We start from the raw sequence: 16,432 nt of genomic DNA, 5'->3' as shown, positions 1-16,432 counted from the left end.
GGGGGGGTTTGGGGGCCTGGAGGGTATAATCATTATAATTGGCGGCCACGAAGATGGCTCTCACGTGTTCGTTATGTCGAATGCTTTATTGAAAACGTGATACACGAAACAAAACAGTACTACTAAAGTTTTGTTTTTATATGATCGTCGTTCTCTAGCGCACAGTATCAGGTAGGGCTGGGCAAAATAACCGATAACCAAATAACCGACCGAAACCGAACCGAAAAAAACCAAACCGAACCGAACCGAAATTATTCAAATACCCGAATGGTTAGTAAAAATCTATATCCAAACTAACCGAAACCGAACCGAACCGAACCGACAATTAAATGGTTAACCGAAATATCCGAAAACCTAGAAGATATCAAATATTATATACTTAATATTATGCAAAACTATAAAATAAACTTAAAATATAAATTATTTCTAGATTCAAAACAATTAAATATTTTAAATAATCAATATATGTAAATGTTATTATTTTGAATTTACAAAGTTAAATACTATTTTGTAAAATTGAATCCATATTTTTCCCTTTTTTGTATTTTTGTTATTGTATATTTGGTTAATTTTGGTTATATTCGGTTAGTTTTGGTTATATTTGGTTTATTTGGTTAATGTTAATATAATTTATGTTAGTTATGGTTATTTATTTAAATAACCAAACCGAAACCGAACCGAAAGAAACCGAACCGAACCGAACCGAAATTTCAAAAATATCCAAATGGTTACTATATTACTATATCCAAAATAACCGAAACCGAATACAACCGAACCGAAACCGAATGGTTAACCGAATGCCCAGGCCTAGTATCAGGTTAGTCCGTTCATATTTATTGAATTTGCTTTGATATATTGTATGTCTATTGTTGTTAGTCTAGAGCTTAACTTGACACTTTTCGTTTGATTTTGTAAAAGTAAACAGAACACTATATATATCTGTGGTACGTACATAATTAAGTAGAGAATATACGAAAGAATAAACCTTTTATTTATAAACAGGTTCAATTTGCTCTCTTTTGTTTTGCCATGCAAGGGTTTATGTATATTTCCAATTTAATGAACCAAATACAAATGTTGCTGCTCTTTCTAAATCAGGCAATTCTTTCTTGTTTTAAACACGTTCTTTTGTGATTCTTCTACTTCTGCATTTTCCATCGATTTCATTGGATATAATCAACTTTTTAGAAGAGATAGCCGCCAATGATGCAAACAAAAAAAAAAAAACCTCACGATTGTTAACTCTTTTAATCTTCTTGAGCATGCTTAATTCCAAATGCTTCTGGATTTTCAACTCTCCTTGCCTACAGATGAAGCTGCCAAGTTCCTGGACTCTAATGGAGCACTCTCTATTGTCAAATCGACTCCACAGAGATTCCTTGGAAGATTCAGTCATTTCAACATACAAGTCAAATACTTGAGAAGCTAGATGAGAAAAACCTCGCTGTCTCTCCCAACTGAGATATTCTTTAGAAAACTGGGATAGTTCAAGATTCATAAGTCTAGGTATCTCCATAGACCATAGTGGTAAGCTTTTGAAGAACTGTATCCTTTTGTCTTCCCTTTTTCCATCTAATAGAACTCTTCATTTTTCTTTTGTTCTGGATGAAAAGAATACATAGTCTTGATTCAGATAAATCAAAGCTTCAATTCTCAATACTCAATAATGTCTGATTCATATGTTCTTTGTTCATTCATAATGGTATGCAAGAAGATACCTTTTAAAGAATCGTAACAATTTATCTTTCCCTGATTCAAGTAGCAACAAAATATTGCACTTTCTATAGCTATTACATTGCTTTTCCTGACAAAACCTATTTCACAAAGATATAAACAGAAATGCTTGGGAGAGAGAAAGCTAATTATTTTACAGATTTCTTTGAAGTGATCATAGAGGGGACTATTTGCAAAACTTTTTTCAACGATTAGTTTGCTGCGAGGCTGTATAAAGTTGTCCAAATAGCAATAATGCTAGTAGCAACTGCAAGCACAAGCATTATCGCAGCTACGAGCTTCTCTCTTGAAGTCGATACGCCATGGACATTCCTGCCATTACAAAATTAGAAAACAAGTTAAATAACGATTTTTGCAGCAAATTTCATCTAATAAAGGTAGTATATATAGTAAAGATGACAGAGCTGATGTACCTTAGAACAATGGCGGCTGGAAATATAAATGCTATTGAAACAGTGGTGGTTGATCCCAAGAACTGAAAGAAGTACCAAATGTCCGGCACAGCGATTGCAGACAAGAAACAGCAAATCAGGAGAGCCAGAGTGAGTCCGACGAATCTTTTTGAGTCATTTACCAAGGAAGGCTTCTTGGGGAACAAGAGTTCATCGAGATTTGCTCTCAATGAGAAGTTTATGAGAGGAAAGACAAGCATGAGGTGAAGCGCGTAGCTGAGTCTGACAACGTCATTGAGAAGAGAACCAATGGAAGAACCAGAGCTCTGGTCAAAGTTCACTAGAACATCTGACATGGTTGCATCTCCAAACAGAAGATACCCGAAGAGTCCAGTGGCGAAGTAGATTGCAGCGCACAAGATGACAGAGAACTTAGTTGCTGGGATCACATGTAATGGATCTTTTAGCTCGAATCCAATTGGATGAACTGCATAATGCATTATTATTCATCACAACACCAAACTCAGAAACAGGACAAAAAAAAAACAGAGAAGCAATAACCGATTCGGTGTAAGAGGCTGGGTCTTATACCATTGAAATGAAACGTGAAGGCTGTTACTATAACAGGGGAAGCTGTAAAGAGTTTCCAAAACGATCCTCCATTGTTCAACTCTGGGAATAGTCTTGTATTCTTCGTTTCCCCATTCACTAACGCGGAGATCGTCAGCACGGAGCTAATGACAACAAACAGAACCGCAAGAAGGAACGATACCGCAGAACTAAATGCTAGTCTTTCTACATAACCCATTTACAAAAAAACAATCAACAATCTCATAAACACGATTAACTTCTAGGTTTTAAATCATAGAAACTTTACCAACACGTCTGCACAAGACCAAAGGAAGCAAGACGAAGCAGTAGACAAACAACAAAGCGAAGATTCTCGTGTTCCACCAGCAAGAACCAAACCATTCTTGCAAAACTCCAACATGCTCAGATCCTCCATTTTCATTACCCGAAAGCACATCTCCTGAGAGAGAGAGAGAGAGAGAGTAGACACACACACACACACACACACAAATCCAAACTCAGCAAATCTGTTTGTTAAGCTCAAATAGTAGCAGAACTAAACCTCTAAACTAAAGTTAGATCCAAAATAGTTTACCAATAATAATGGAGATTACAATAATACAACCAAAAGTAGCAACCGTCGTAGCAAGCTGTACAGCGACGGATCCTGTTTTGCCAAACGACTCTTTCATAACTCCGGCGTACGTAGTTGATCCTCCGGCGAGTGTTGATTTCATGAGAAAGCCAGCAGAAATTGTGGAAAGCCAAGCTACGATCGTGATTATCGAAAACGCTGGGATGATTCCGAGAACCTTAAACGCCGCCGGCATTGACATTATTCCGGTTCCAATTATGCTCGTCGACAAGTTAAAAACGATGCCTGAGGTGGATGATCCATTCTTCTCAGACGAAGGCTCTTCTTGCTTAGGCAAGAGATGAGTTTCGATCTGTGGTGACATTTTTTTTGTTTTTTTTTACTAACCAACCGCCGGGGAAACTTAAAAAAATTTGCCGGCGGGAAGAAGAAGCTTTCTTTTTTTGGGTTGTTGTTGTGACTTGTGAGGAAACGGCTTCATATAGCCCACACGGGTTAATAATGAAAAGTACAGATATACCCTGGGGGTATTATGCCTTCAGCATTTGCTGTTGGGGGTAACACAGGGAAAATGATATTTGACCATTGGGAAACCGGACAGGCTGGTCTAATTTATTTATTTCCTAGAAAAAGTCCCACGCAACGTGTTAGTAAAACAAATATTAAAATATATTTAGTTATTTTAAAATATAATATTGTGTAAATAAGATATATTAACTGTAAACTAAAAATCTATTAGATTTTTTGAATTATTATCTAGAATTTAAGATTTTTATATTAAAAATTTATCAAATAGATAAAAAAAAAACAAAATACAATATTGATAGAGTAATTGAAAACTAAAAATCTATTAGATTTTATGAACTATTATTTAAAATTTATAATTTTTATACTAAAAATTTATCAAATAGATCAAAAGAAACAAAGTACAATATTGATACACAAAATAAGCATTTTAAACAATATTTACTAATTTCAAGACATGAACAAAAAGAAAAACAAAGGATAAAGAAGATACAAAATACCTTGTGTCTCTTCTAAAAGTGAGAATGTATCATGTGCCTTAGACCTTATTCATCTAGCTTTTTCACACATATCCAAAATTTTAACTATACTTATTTGTTTCAAAACCTATAAAAGTCATATAAATGAGAAAAAAATATAAGATATTTTAGTTAAACAAAAAGTGATATTACAAAATTTAAAAATTTATGTGAGAGGTAGAATATGATGAAGAATTTGTCTTCCTATTTATAGAGAAATTTGTGGTATCAATAAATCATCAGGATCACTGGAGATTTTTAGTTTTTTTTTTTTTGGTCAAAGAGAATATATGCCATAGATATTCTTTGTGTTTTTCTTCCTACTTTTTGTAAAACATAATTGTATGAAATTAATACATTAAAGTGTATCAATATGTTGAAAGTTTTTTAATTTTTTTTGTCAAACATCATGGGAGTTGCATTTTACAGAATTAATATGCAATAAATTGTGATAATTATTATTATTAAAGAAAAATAAAAAATTTAATTATTGTTTAATATCTTGAAATTATTTAAGAATAAAATTTTCTTTTGTTTTAAAATTCTAAAACAAATATTTTATTCTTGAATCACTAAAATTTATTGAAAATTACAATGTTATGGTAATTATATACAATATTGATAAATGATGCCTCATTAGTAATATATTTACTTACAAAATATGTTGTCAAATAAAGCATAAATTGTATTGCAATTCATAAATTAAAGTGTATTAAAATGTTGAGGGTTTCATTTTTTTTGACATCAATAAGTCTTTTTTTCCTGGCAAACATTATGGCAGTTACATTTTAAAGAATTAATACATATAATAAATTGTGATATGATTATAATAAAGAATAAATAAATCTCATATTGTTTTCTATCTTGAAATTTATATCATATTTTTAAAAATCTTCAAGATGGATATGATTATTAATATGAGAGTTACAAAATATGTGATAGAATATGAAATTTACTAAAATATGTGAGAAGGTTCACTAAAAATTCATTTCTTTGTTGTTTTAAGTAATAATTTTTAAGTTAATATAACTAAAAATATATGATAGAAATTTAAACCTAGTAAAATTAATATGAGAGTTACAATATATGTGATAGAATATGATATTTAATAAAATATGTGAGAAAGTTCAAAAATAATTCATTTATTATTTTTTAAATATATAACTAATAATATATATATATATATATATTTCATTTTTTTCTTTAAAAGACATATACTTTAGTTATTTCTCTCTAAATATTTATAAATTATATATATTTAAATATATTTTAGTTTGTTTTAATTAGAATCAATTTACAAAATAATGTAATAATCATATCATGTTAATCATTTTTATTAAAGTAAATAAATAAAAGAGAAAATCATTATTTTGAGAAATATGCTACACAAATAAAAGAATAAATTGAACATCTTGTAATGTATAATAGTAAATTTATATTTTGTCTTAAATATAAATAATATAATGTATATCATATTAAATCATTTGAAAAAAATACGTTAAAAATATTTTTTTAAAAATGACACACATTTTTAAAAAGAAAGTGACACCTAGCAATTTTTTAGAACTTATCAAAAGAGAACTTTACTTAGATATGTCAGTGAGAGGATCACTAAAAATGGTCTTTCGTCACGTTGTTGAAAAACGTATAAACTATAAACATTACACTAAAATAAGAAAAATTACACCTAAAATGTTCGTATTTAATAAACAAAACCATAGAACTATAGAACAAATACGAAATAAATATAATTGGTCTAACTCCAATCAATGTGCCACTTGGACCTCTTAAGAATGCATCTAGACGAGAAAGTGGCCATAACTGTTTTTTACCGTTTCTGATCTCATTTTTTATCAGTTTATATAGTCTATATTTTTTTAATTAAAGCATATACTAGTACTCCAAAACAAATGTGTTTTTAAAAAAGTCTCGTTGATAAAATGAAATACACTATAATCATTGGCGGCCTCAAAGATGGCTCACGTCACGTGTAATAATTAAACTTTAGAACAGACAGTCTCTTCGACACTTTTCATCGAATGAAAACGAAAGGACAACGAATATTGAATGTCAAATGCAAAACATGATACACGAAAAACAGAACAGTACTACTAAAGTTTATTTTTCTATCATTTTATGTGATCTCCGGTCTCTAACGCACAGAGTACCAAAGTTTGTCAGTTCATATATATAATTTTTTTTTTCTTTTTGTCAGTTCATATTTATCGAATCTGTTTCTATAATATGGCTACTAGATAGGATCCGTGCTAGAGCACAGATTGAAATTCCTTTTATTTATATTATAATTTTAGAATAAAATATAATTTATATGATTGTTTTTTAAAAAAATTGGAAAAATATTATGTAACAAAACCATATGCTAAATATGATGGCTTTTATATTGTTAATTTTGTAATTTTATGTATGAGAAATTGTTATGTTTATTGTTTGTTTTTATTTTAATATTTGAACATGTTTGGTGAAAGTTTTTTTAATATGATACGTGCTTACGTAATATTTTATTTTCAACTGCACGATAAGATCTCGAAAATCACGATTAAGTTTGATAAATTGCCTAATCGTATATATTTTGTAACAATATATGGAATACTAAAGATTTTATTTTAGAAATTTTTTAAATCATTGGAATATTTCCTTTAAAAAGATTCTTTAGGATATTCTTAAATGTATTCATATAGCCCACACATTGACCAATTAATCTATAACTTTTTTTTGTAGCCAATCTATAACCTATTTTATACCCAATTTATAAAAATTATATAGTCTAAAAAAAAGTTGTGTACTTCTGTTTTATTATATAGGGGATTGTTAGTCTAATTTAAATTGAGATTTTTAAAAAAATTCGCAAATAAACAGAATACATGATTGCATCTGGTTCAATAAGTAGAAAATATATATATATATATAACATTTTATCTATTTTCCCACTTATACAGGTTCAGTTTACTCTTTTTTGCATGGAAAGGTTTCTGTATATTTCCAATTTAACGAACCAAAAAAAAAATACAATGCGCTCTATTTCTATATAAAAATTAAAATCCTAACGGTAGCTGTTAATTATATATCCTTCCAGCTAACAACGTTACTAACCGTAATTAGATAAACAACCGATTGGGCTAATTGGGGTTTAAAAAAAACAAAGCCCATATTTGAAAACCGATTTCGGCCCATCTGAATCGGTTGAAAAATCTTTTCCCCTACCGAAGCGTGTCTTGATTTTTTGCTCTCGATCGATTCTCATATCATATCTCTCTAATCGCTGCCGCAGCGAATCCATCAAAGCAATCTATCTCTCGAGGAAGAAAAAAAGAAACCAATCGGAGTCTGGGGAGGTAAAGAAGTACACGATCGGAGGTGAACCGGAGTGAAAATTTCCCGAGTCAAGAGTTTCGGGAGGAAACAAAAAAAAAAAATATATGGGAGATCATCTGGTGAGAGCGGAGGAATTCGAGAAGAAAGCAGAGAAGAAGCTCAACGGATGGGGAATATTTGGATCTAAGTATGAGGATGCTGCTGATCTGCTCGAGAAAGCAGCTAATTCCTATAAGCTCGCCAAATCATGTAATTTCCAATTTCTGTTTGATTATTGTATTCATCTGATTGGTTTTGTTTTGTTTGTTGATGATGAGGAAGAAAAGTTGAAAAATTGAGGACGTTTGATCTTAGGTTTCATCAGTTGCGTTGATTCGTCTATATGGTCATGTGAGAGATAAGAGTTAGTATCATCTAGGTTTATATTAGGTCGATTTTGATCTGTTAAAAATTTGTAATTGGTAATTGCATACGAGAATTGAAAATTCGAGATTCAACATTTAGATTGTTCTGTTTGGTTGAGTTTTAATATAGAGGATTCATGTTTTTTTTTGTTCCTTCTAATGATTGTTCAATTATCTTTGCTTATGTGTTTGATATGTGATTTGTGTTTTTAGGGGATCAAGCTGGAAAAGCTTATTTAAAACTTGCTGATTGTCACTTAAAGGTAAATTCTTTGGCAACACATATGTGGTAACTGAAAGAATGTGTGGATTTATTTGATAACATTGATCTGCATCTACAGTCAGACAGCAAACACGATGCTGCTAACGCTTATGCTGAGGCTGCGAAATGCTACAAGAAAGTTGACACAAATGGTATGTATAAAGCCACTTTTGTAAATTTTGACATCTCAGTAATACAAGAGTGATTATCATGCGTACTAATATTACCATGACCTTATATGCAGAGGCTGCATCTTGCCTAGAACGAGCAGTGAATATATTTTGTGAGATAGGGAGACTCAACATGGCTGCAAGATATTACAAGGTATCATGTGTCTCTTTTGAGCATTAATAAGATATTATACTGAGAAGATACTTTTGTTGGGACACTTGTTCAGTATTTCCTCGATGGTTACTGTTTCTTTATGCATGTTGGATCCAGTCGTATTTTGTTTCTTTTTTTTATACACTTTAGTGAGCTTGGTACTGACTTTCTGTAATTGTACTAATAGGTACATTAATTGGTTTTTTTTTTTAAACTTTTGACAGGAAATTGCTGAGTATTATGAATCTGATCAGAAGTTAGAGCAGGCTATTGCTTACTTTGAAAAGGCAGCTGAATTCTTTCAAAATGAAGAAGTGACCACTTCTGCAAACCAGTGCAATCTAAAGGTTGCACAATATGCTGCCCAGCTGGAGCAGTAAGATTTTGGCACCTTACGCTTTTTTTTTTTTGCTTTCGTATCCTTTGGTATTGAAGTGCTTACAGTACTCAGATGGAACCCTGTTAAAATCGAATTGTCAATCCACAAACTCGACTTTGTTTGGAATCGTGGTGTTCTATATGCATGAACAGCAGTTATAGCGTTTTCTCTACTTAGGGACGGATTGATTGATAATGTGCTTGTTGTATTCTTTGATAGATATGAGAAGGCAATCAAGATTTATGAAGAAATAGCACGTCATTCACTTAACAATAACTTGCTTAAGTATTCAGTCAAGGGCTATCTTCTCACTGCTGGCATGTGTCACTTATGCAAAGCCGATGTTGTTTCCATCACTAATGCGCTGGAGAAATATCAGGTTTTTCTTCTTCCACAGCAAACACCCGTAACATCAGCATTCTGTTGAGTAACTATGACATGTTTTCTAACTTCTGCTTTCCTTGCAGGATCTGGATCCGACTTTTTCAGGAACACGGGAATGCAAGTTTTTAGCGGTAAAGTATAAACATTGAGTTTTTCAAAAAAAAGAGAGATAGTGGAGTAGCTTACATGAAGTATGATAAGTTTTGTACATTTATTCACATGAATAGGACCTTGCTTCTGCTATCGATGAAGAAGACATCGCAAAGTTCACAGACGTTGTTAAGGAATTTGATAGCATGACTCCGCTGGTAAGGAGGGCAGTAAACCACGTACTATTGAATGTGATTATCTTTTTTAACTATGTCTGTTTCTTGATCATGGAATTGGTATCAAATGCAGGATTCATGGAAGACAACCATGTTGTTGAGGGTGAAGGAGAAGCTCAAGGCCAAGGAGCTGGAGGAGGATGACCTTACCTAAACAACAACATCTTTATCCAGAGCGTTGCGTTTTAGTGATTTCCCGGTTTGTATTATCGCTATGTTCGATACTTGATATCCGACTCTTCCGTTGATTTGATTGTGTCTGTCTGGTTTGAGTTTTAAAGGTTTCTTAAGAGGTTTGGTATTGAACGCTCTACATTTGTTCTCTCTATCTCATCACTTCATTTATGGGAACTACTCAAGTCTGTTGAAGTTTTTTTGTTTTGGTTAAAGAGATTCTTCTTCTTTCAAAGATTTGATGAATCGAGAGAGGTTTTAAGGTCTTCGTAATTGTTACGTTTACATCTAATAAAGTTGTGGGTTGTCTTCTTATTGTTCTTTTATATTTAACTGCACAAAAAAAAAAGGGAAAAAACAATTGGAATAGAAAGAAGTACATACATAAATACAGAGAGAACTCTCAAATGAAGAACAATGAATTCAAACAAACGACTTGGCACAACAACCTTAATACCCTTAATGATGTTTGTAAGAAATCGAATAGAGAGGGGATATTTTGGTCAATATGGGTACCTTTATACCCTTAATCGCCGAGAGAGAGAGTCTCTCTACTCTATTCATCCGTCGATAAACAAAAAAAAACCCAGAAGGCTCTTAAAATCCGCAGTTCCTCACCGCAGCCGCAGCCACAGCCACAGCCACATCTATGTCTACCTCCGCCCAAACCATGTCTTCCTTGTTCCCGGAATTCGCTAGTAAGCTATTATTTCTGTCATCTGATAATTCTGATCTCGATTTGTCGTAAATAAACTAGTGGGATGATGTATAGGTATTTATTTGGGTCAAGTTGCTTAATTTTATTTGATTTTTGTTTCGTATATATCAGAAGCTGAGACAGGAGTCTTCTGGGACCTGGATGATTGCCCAATCCCTAAAGATCTAACACCTGCTTCAATCTCTGATAACATCAAATTAGCTCTCAAGAATAATGGTTACACCGGTAAGGTTACCATAGTTGCTTATACTTCTTCTAGTGGTGGGGAGCAGCAGATCAATAAAGAAGAGTTTGAATCTGCCAACATCAAGCTTATCCAGCCAGGTTTTTTTTTTTAAATTTGAAAACCAAACAAAACCCTTCGTCCGTCGTATTGCGTTCAATTAATTTTGCTTTCCAGATTGGAGATGGTCAAACATGAACTCCATGTTTAAAGATGTCTGCATGTGGGGAATCAATCACAGAGACAATCGAACCAATTTGTTGATCATCTCCAACGAAGACGACATCTCCTACGATGAAGATTTTGTGGATATATTGGTGCTTTTCAAGAAAAGAGACAACAATATCCTCCTGTCTCACCCTCGAAACGCATCAGGTCTGCTTCTCTCTACTGCAACATCGGTTTGGCTTTGGAACAGCTTATCGAATGGAGGGAATCCTATCAATAAAACCGGAAGCAGCTTTTGTCCTCGATGTGCCAAATGGAATCAGCTGAAGAAGAAACGTCGGATCAAGTAAGTTAACAACATTTTTACCATTTTTAGTTTAGCAATCAATTTTATATAATGTCTCTCTTATGTCTTTATCATCAATCATCAGCAAACCTAAATTTTACTGTTTTTGTTTGCTCTGTTTACCAGCAAACTCTCCAGCAAGTTTCTGGCGACGCTGTCTCGTACGAGGAAGAAGACAGGCTATTAAAGAACGAACACTAGTCCCGCCGGCTATTAAGGAACATACAGTAATGCTTTTTCTATTTTTAATTTTAGTTAAACTTGTTTGAACAATATGTAATCTTTGTTTATACTAGTAATCTTTTGAATTAGTGTTATTTTAATTAGCTTGCGCCAATTTGCTTATATTACACAGCTCATTCATATTCTCATTTTGAGCACATATTTATTACACTACATCCTATGCCACTACAGGTATAAATAAATATACTTTGCCTATAAGCTCAGAGAAAATATACTTTGCCTATAAGCTCAGACAAAGACATTAATTTTAATTGTAATCATGGTCAAATAGTTTTTGATCATTGATACTATTGTTTATGTGTGCTAGTCGATATATATATATATGGGTGACTTAGTAAAATTTGATTTCGTTAGTAGGACTGTTCGGTTTGGTTCAGAAATTTGGTATTTCAGGTTGTTCGGGTTGGGAAAATTAAAGAATTTCAAATTGAACCGAAATAAAAATAATCAGTCGGACTAGCAAGAAGGAAGGTTACATTGAAACCTTTCTTTGGTGTTAGATATTTTTAGCGAGATTACTCAAATACTGTAACTAACATCAAAGAGTAGAGGAGCACATCCTGATCCTGAGGACTAGCCGTCGTGACACTGTCAATAAGCTTGCTTGTATTGTATAATATGTCCCTAGCTAGCTAGCTAGTTAAGTTAAGTTATCCCTCTCGTGTTTTTTTCGTTCAAATTTATGTTTATTGTTTATTGCTTTACATACAATACAAATTTATGTCTTGAAAAATGAACACGTTATCATTACACACCACATAGATTGTGAAAGGAACCACTAAGCAAAGAGATTGAGGACAGACAATATATATTACAAACACCAATTCTCGTTGTCATCGACCATAACAAGCAAAGCAATGATAAACTCATAAAAGCATAATCGACCTCTGGATTATTTATTCTCACCTTGAAATTATATTTCTCTTTGCAGAAACTTCCCCATGTAAACTTATGTGTCACCTGCAATATAAGGATTTTCAATTCATGTCTCGATTATTTGTTTGATTTTATGACTACGTCTTATAAAAGTGTGACTTGTGCTGTTCAAATTCATGTTTATTAATTATTACTCTATCTTTGACTGCACGTTTTATGAAAAATATAAACAATTGGAAAATAGAACGAACATTACATGGAAAAAAGTTTGTACATATCTTGAGATATGAAACACATATCAACGACCAAACACGCAAAGCAGTAATAAAATACATAATAAAACCTCTGTATTTTTAACTATTAACCTTTATATAACTTCAAAAGTATAGAAAACAAAATGCCAAATAAAATTAAAATCAGACCAAAATAATTATTTGTTAAAAAATATAATTACCAACTGTTTGAAACTTTTACCTAATGGTAATTGAAATTCTTTTTATCAGTATCAGTCTCATTCTTAAGTTTTGAAGGAAAACTCATAGAAAAAGCCTCAATTATGCTAAATTTAAGAGCATATTGCGCTTTAGATGATTAATAACACTTAATATTTTAAATTAAAATTAGTTAACGTACTAATAATTATAAGGAATACTTTGAAAACTACAACAAAATTTAATGAATTCAGTTATAAAACTAAATCTTGCATTTTTTTTTATTTAACTAACTCTTTCATATTTAACTAGCAATATTGAATGATGTTTTGGTGGTCGACATCTTTGTTTGGCCGCCGATGTCTTCTGTCACCGTATCCCTCCCCTTGGATCTCTCTACCGTCTTCCTCATACCTATTTTGACGTTATTTTCGTCACCATCCTTTCCGACCCTGACGACGGAAATAACGTTGTAAAGAGAGAATAAAAAAACTGAATTTTTTTTGAGATTTTGAGATTTTGATTATTGATGTCAATTAGTGACTTCATTTTGAGATTTTGATTTGAATTTCAAATTTCAAAAAAGTTGTAAAGAGAGAATAATATGTATCCTCCCTTATTAATAACATCATATTTATCCTAAAAAAAAACTAACTCTTTCACACTTTAAATTATACTTAATTATTTTCGTAAATAATCTATTTTAATGAATATATCTAATATCTATGTTTCAGTTTTTCTAGTGTTTATGCATCCTCAATTTTTTTTTTGCAAAATACCTTTAGTGGTATCTTCAAGTACAACTCATATCTATGAAAAAATAGATAAAGATGTATCAATGCAAAAATTTTGTACAATTCTCATTCACTAATTTCGTATGAAATGAATGATAATTGAGAAAATTGTCAATCATGCCATGAACAGTGCTAATCTTTCTCTCCTATGCCACTTTTTGCAAAACCCTTTTCCCGCTTGCCACAGAGCCTTACAAAAAATACATTTTTGCCCTTCTCCCATTATTTGCAACGTTGAAGTAATTGAAAGAGAAAAATATTAAAAAAGGTTGGGATTTTAGAGACAAAGTGACATAAAGTTGGCAGAGGTCTTAATTATCTTATCGGATAATACAACCCTTAGAATAACCTGCTCTCTTTTTTGTCTCTCTCTTTAATTATTCCTGCTCTCTCTCTTTTCACAAACCACCGTCGAGACTTTACATCTTCCGCCAAAGTCGTCACTGTTTCCTCCAAAGACGTTCGATTTCGAGTCATGAAGTGATGAATTACTTCATCCAGACCCTTCTCCGGGTAATCCTCCACCGTTGCGGCGACGGGGGAACCGTCGGCTACAGTGGAAACGACAGGGGAACCGTCGACGACTAGTACGGAGATTCATAAACCCAGACAAAGGTATATCGGTTGTCCATCAACTAAGATTTGTTTATTTTGGTGTTCGTTATATGTTTTTTACCCGAAACAATTTGAACTCTGCTGGACAACGATCGGATAGACATGTGCTAAAATTCCATTTTTTTGCTCATTTATTTTGTTTGAATTCGACGTTCTAGGTTATGGTCATTTTGTCTGGTTATGTCCTTTCAAAAGATGTTGTCCTCCAAATATGTCTACCAACGATGTCCATCGTGATTATATATGGTCCACCAAATTTACCTTTCCAAATTTATGGCTCTGCTAACCGCACTATGTGTCCATCGTGAAGGTCGGATCCATTGGTGGACCATAACCAACCAGAGGACAAGAACATACACCTTAGGTATTTTGTCCACCATTGACTGACAAGTTATTGCAGGTCCTCATATCCGGTTAACCAAAAAAGCTTCTTATTGCAGGTCTCATAGTGAATCAGTTCCTGTAAATAACGTTGATCCATTGATGGACAAGATTCGACATTCGAGGTACATGTCCATCACAATTGACGGTCCGGTAGACACATTCGAGAAGCCTAGGTATATGTCCATTCACTTGTTGACAAGTTATTGGAATGAATGTCTTTTCCGAGGTGCAATATGTTTCAGTTTGTTGTTATCTATGTTCGATCTTCTTTCCTTCCTACTCGTATTCGTCACCTCAATCAACAACTTCACTGGGTGATTTACGAATTTTATGTCTACTGATGGACTTTTCATCTGGTTTAGGTAGACATAGTTTCAGTTGGTCTTTCTCCGTTTGCTTAGAATTATGTTTGGACATCCCACCCTTTGTCATGTCCACCACTATCACTTTTGTCTTTCCATCTTTTCTTTTGTCTACCCCCCGTTTTGTTTGTCCACAAGCCGATTGTATCAATGGATCTATTATTGTTTCAAAACTATTTGTCATTTATCGTCTGTCTACACTCACCCGATTCAGAATTATCACTCTAACAAAGAAAACACACTTACCATGTTGCATTAATTCTTTCCAAACCCCATAAAACAACTAATGTACAACGCCGAGCTGTCATAAATGTATGTCCCATGGTCATTAATGTCTCTCTCTCCCACTAAATTATCATTTATTTAAACTCCCATTTAAATTCTCCAGCGTACGGTTCTCTCTAGTTTTTGGGACAAGGGCACTTTCGTCAACTCACTCCTTCCCAAAACAAACAAACTGACATTTTTGAGAAAGAAAACAAAAAATAGCATTCTTGACAACTTTTTTGAAAAAAATGGCATTCTTCGCCAAAATCCCATGATAATTGACGTCAATGTGGCATATAACAAACATCATGTTTTGTAAGATGTTTTAGAAAATTCTGTTTTCTTTAATTATTATTTGACTTTTTCAAGTTTCCAACCAAGTTTATAACCACAGCTCATTCATATTCATATAAGCACATATTTGATTCCTATGCCACTACAGTACAGGTAAATATATTTTGCCTATAAGCTCAGAGAAAGACATTATTGAATTGTATTCATGGTCAAATATTTTTGATCATTGATACTATTACAGTATTTATGTGTGCTAGTCGATATATATGGGGGACTTGGTAAAATTTGATTTGGAAATTTACAGTATACTTTGCTAAAATGTGCCTTCAATTAGTAGGACTGTTCGGTTCAGTTCAGAAATTTGGTATTTCAGGTTGTTCGGTTTGGGAAAATTAAACAATTTCAAATTGAACCGAAATAATAATCAATCGGACTAGCAAGAACGAAGGAAGGTTACATGAAATCTTTTCTTTGGTGTTAGATATGTTCAGCTATTACTCAAATTATCTAACATCAAAGAGTAGAGCAAGTCTTGATCCTGATCTTGTATAATATGTCCCTAGCTAAGCTAGTTAAGTTATCCCTCTCTCGTGTTTTTAAGTTCAAATTTATGTTTATTGCTCTATCTATGACTGCACGTTTTAAGATTCCACATAACATGGAAAAAATATTCGTTACATACAAATCTCTTGAGAAATGAACACGTTATCATACACACCACATAGTTGTGAAAGGAACCACTAAGCAAAGAGATTGAGGACTTTGACAACAACAAAAAAAAAAAAAAAAAA

General features: G+C 32.7%; 3 protein-coding genes and 1 pseudogene across 3 annotated transcripts; 2 read left to right on the top strand and 2 right to left on the bottom strand.

Annotated features, from left to right (window-relative positions):
- On the bottom strand, nt 1,754–3,722 carry LOC104712278 (sodium-coupled neutral amino acid transporter 4-like). The gene is made up of 5 exons (XM_010429135.1): nt 3,292–3,722; nt 3,004–3,156; nt 2,718–2,921; nt 2,148–2,613; nt 1,754–2,046 (listed from the first exon to the last, which is right to left on the bottom strand). The coding sequence occupies exons 1-5, from the start codon at nt 3,653–3,655 to the stop codon at nt 1,926–1,928; spliced, it is 1,308 nt and encodes a 435-aa protein (XP_010427437.1). The 5' UTR covers nt 3,656–3,722; the 3' UTR covers nt 1,754–1,925.
- On the top strand, nt 7,565–10,235 carry LOC104712277 (alpha-soluble NSF attachment protein 2). The gene is made up of 9 exons (XM_010429134.2): nt 7,565–7,916; nt 8,285–8,334; nt 8,413–8,485; nt 8,578–8,657; nt 8,882–9,033; nt 9,256–9,415; nt 9,504–9,551; nt 9,648–9,728; nt 9,820–10,235. The coding sequence occupies exons 1-9, from the start codon at nt 7,772–7,774 to the stop codon at nt 9,898–9,900; spliced, it is 870 nt and encodes a 289-aa protein (XP_010427436.1). The 5' UTR covers nt 7,565–7,771; the 3' UTR covers nt 9,901–10,235.
- On the top strand, nt 10,404–11,720 carry LOC104712276. Its single transcript, XM_010429133.2, has 4 exons — nt 10,404–10,618; nt 10,750–10,962; nt 11,039–11,375; nt 11,502–11,720. Exons 1-4 carry the CDS (start codon nt 10,570–10,572, stop codon nt 11,560–11,562), a joined length of 660 nt encoding a protein of 219 aa, XP_010427435.1. The 5' UTR covers nt 10,404–10,569; the 3' UTR covers nt 11,563–11,720.
- Nucleotides 12,430–16,432, bottom strand: part of LOC104715704 — a 5,181-nt pseudogene continuing 1,178 nt past the window's right edge.

Source organism: Camelina sativa, chromosome 9, assembly GCF_000633955.1.
Source record: "Camelina sativa cultivar DH55 chromosome 9, Cs, whole genome shotgun sequence".
NCBI classification, from domain to species: Eukaryota; Viridiplantae; Streptophyta; class Magnoliopsida; order Brassicales; family Brassicaceae; genus Camelina; species Camelina sativa.
This window is presented reverse-complemented; position numbering and strand designations above follow the sequence as displayed.